General features: G+C 34.7%; 1 protein-coding gene across 1 annotated transcript; it reads left to right on the top strand.

Moving 5' to 3' along the window:
* Nucleotides 1–413: 413 nt before the first annotated feature.
* LOC148046053 (olfactory receptor 9I1-like) lies at nt 414–1,367 on the top strand. The gene has a single exon (XM_087714461.1). The coding sequence runs from the start codon at nt 414–416 to the stop codon at nt 1,365–1,367; it is 954 nt and encodes a 317-aa protein (XP_087570587.1).
* The last annotated feature ends 401 nt before the right edge of the window (nt 1,368–1,768 follow it).

The raw sequence follows: 1,768 nt of genomic DNA on the forward strand, positions 1-1,768 counted from the left end.
TTTTATAATTTAGAACTGAGAAATGGGAATTGATCAGTATTAGAAACAAACAGCACTGGAGTTTTAAAAATATTATGTTTTGTAACCATGCAACACAAAATGCCTTTGAGCCCATTTCTTCTATTTCCTCCTTAAATCTTGATTTTTCCAGCCCTTTCAGAAAAAGGTGAGTGAACACTGAGGGAGAAGCTATTTTTTATGTCCATCTTTGCTTTTATAATATTCATTAGCAACAAACCTGGTAAGCAAGTATAGAATCCTATAGGATAAGATATTTCACCCAAATTAGAATTTAGGTTACTTTTTCAAAGCATGTTGGGACTGGGAGGAAATGACTTATACAATATAGTATTCAGATGCATGATTTTCTCATTGTGTTCCAGGTTTCACAGGATATTTCCTAGAATGAAGGAATGTTGAATGCAGAGAAAACAAACTTGACTGGAATCACAGAATTTATCCTCTTGGGGTTAGGGAACCCCTCTGGGTCACAGCCTATTCTTTTCTTGCTTTTCCTGATAATTTATCTTGTGACAATAAGTGGGAACCTCCTTATTATTGTGCTGGTTGTAGCTGACCGACATCTTCACACCCCCATGTACTTCTTCCTGGGGAATTTGTCCTGCCTGGAAACCTGCTACTCCTCAACTATCTTGCCAAAAATGTTGAGCAGTTTTTTAACTGGGGATAGAATTATTACTATGGGTGGATGCCTAGCCCAATTTTATTTCTTTGCTTCTTGTGCAGCTACTGAAACATATCTCCTTGCAGCAATGTCTTATGACCGTTATTTGGCTATACGTAAACCTTTGCTCTATGCTTCTATTATGAGTAGGAAATTATGTTTCCAGCTTACTGTTGGGGCATGGATCAATGGGTTGCTCGCTAATGGCATCATGATGTTTCTGATTGGTGAGCTATTTTTCTGTGGCCCCAATATCATTGACCATTACTTTTGTGACCTGACTCCTCTAGCAAAGCTCTCATGTACTGAAACAAGTCGTATTGAACTTGCTACTTTATTTTTGGGCTTTATTTGTACTGCCACTCCCTTTGTTCTCACACTCACTTCTTATTTTTCCATTATCACCACCATCATAAAAATCAAATCCAGCATTGGGAGGCAAAAAACTTTTTCAAGCTGTTCATCTCACCTCACCATGGTTTGCCTTTTTTATGGCACCATTATAATTGTCTACATGTTGCCAGACACACCCACCCTGAGACATCTCAATAAAATCTTCTCCATCTTTTATACAATTCTGACTCCTTTGGCTAATCCTATCATCTACACATTAAGGAATAAAGAAGTTCACAAAGCCTTTAGTCGTATTCACTATAAATTGATATATTTTTGGAAGTTGTAAATAATAATATATATTTTTCTTTAAATAGAGAACATCTTGGGTAGACCTGATATATATAGAAATCCTGTAAGAGTTACCCAAGAGAGTCTTTATTAATTTTGCCATTTTTATAGCCATCCATATCATGTAAATTTCTTTCTATTCACCCTAAAGCTTGTGAAATTTCACAGCCTATCAGTTTCTACAATTTTTTCTGCTGTCTCTAATCTTTTTATATGGATTTTAACTTTTGCTAATGTATGTGTATGTGTATAATCTGAATAGTTTTGTTACTATACTTCCAATAGTTCATGTTTAATTTCCATTTATCATGTTATGTTTTTTTTCTCATTGTAGGCTTTTAAATTTTTTAAAATGTAATTTACATTACAATCCTTTAAATAATCATCATAGAACCATGT

Source organism: Thamnophis sirtalis, unplaced genomic scaffold (genome assembly GCF_051295495.1).
Source record: "Thamnophis sirtalis isolate CommonGarterSnake01/CBP01778 unplaced genomic scaffold, rThaSir2_p1.2 scaffold_4, whole genome shotgun sequence".
Lineage (NCBI taxonomy): Eukaryota > Metazoa > Chordata > Lepidosauria > Squamata > Natricidae > Thamnophis > Thamnophis sirtalis.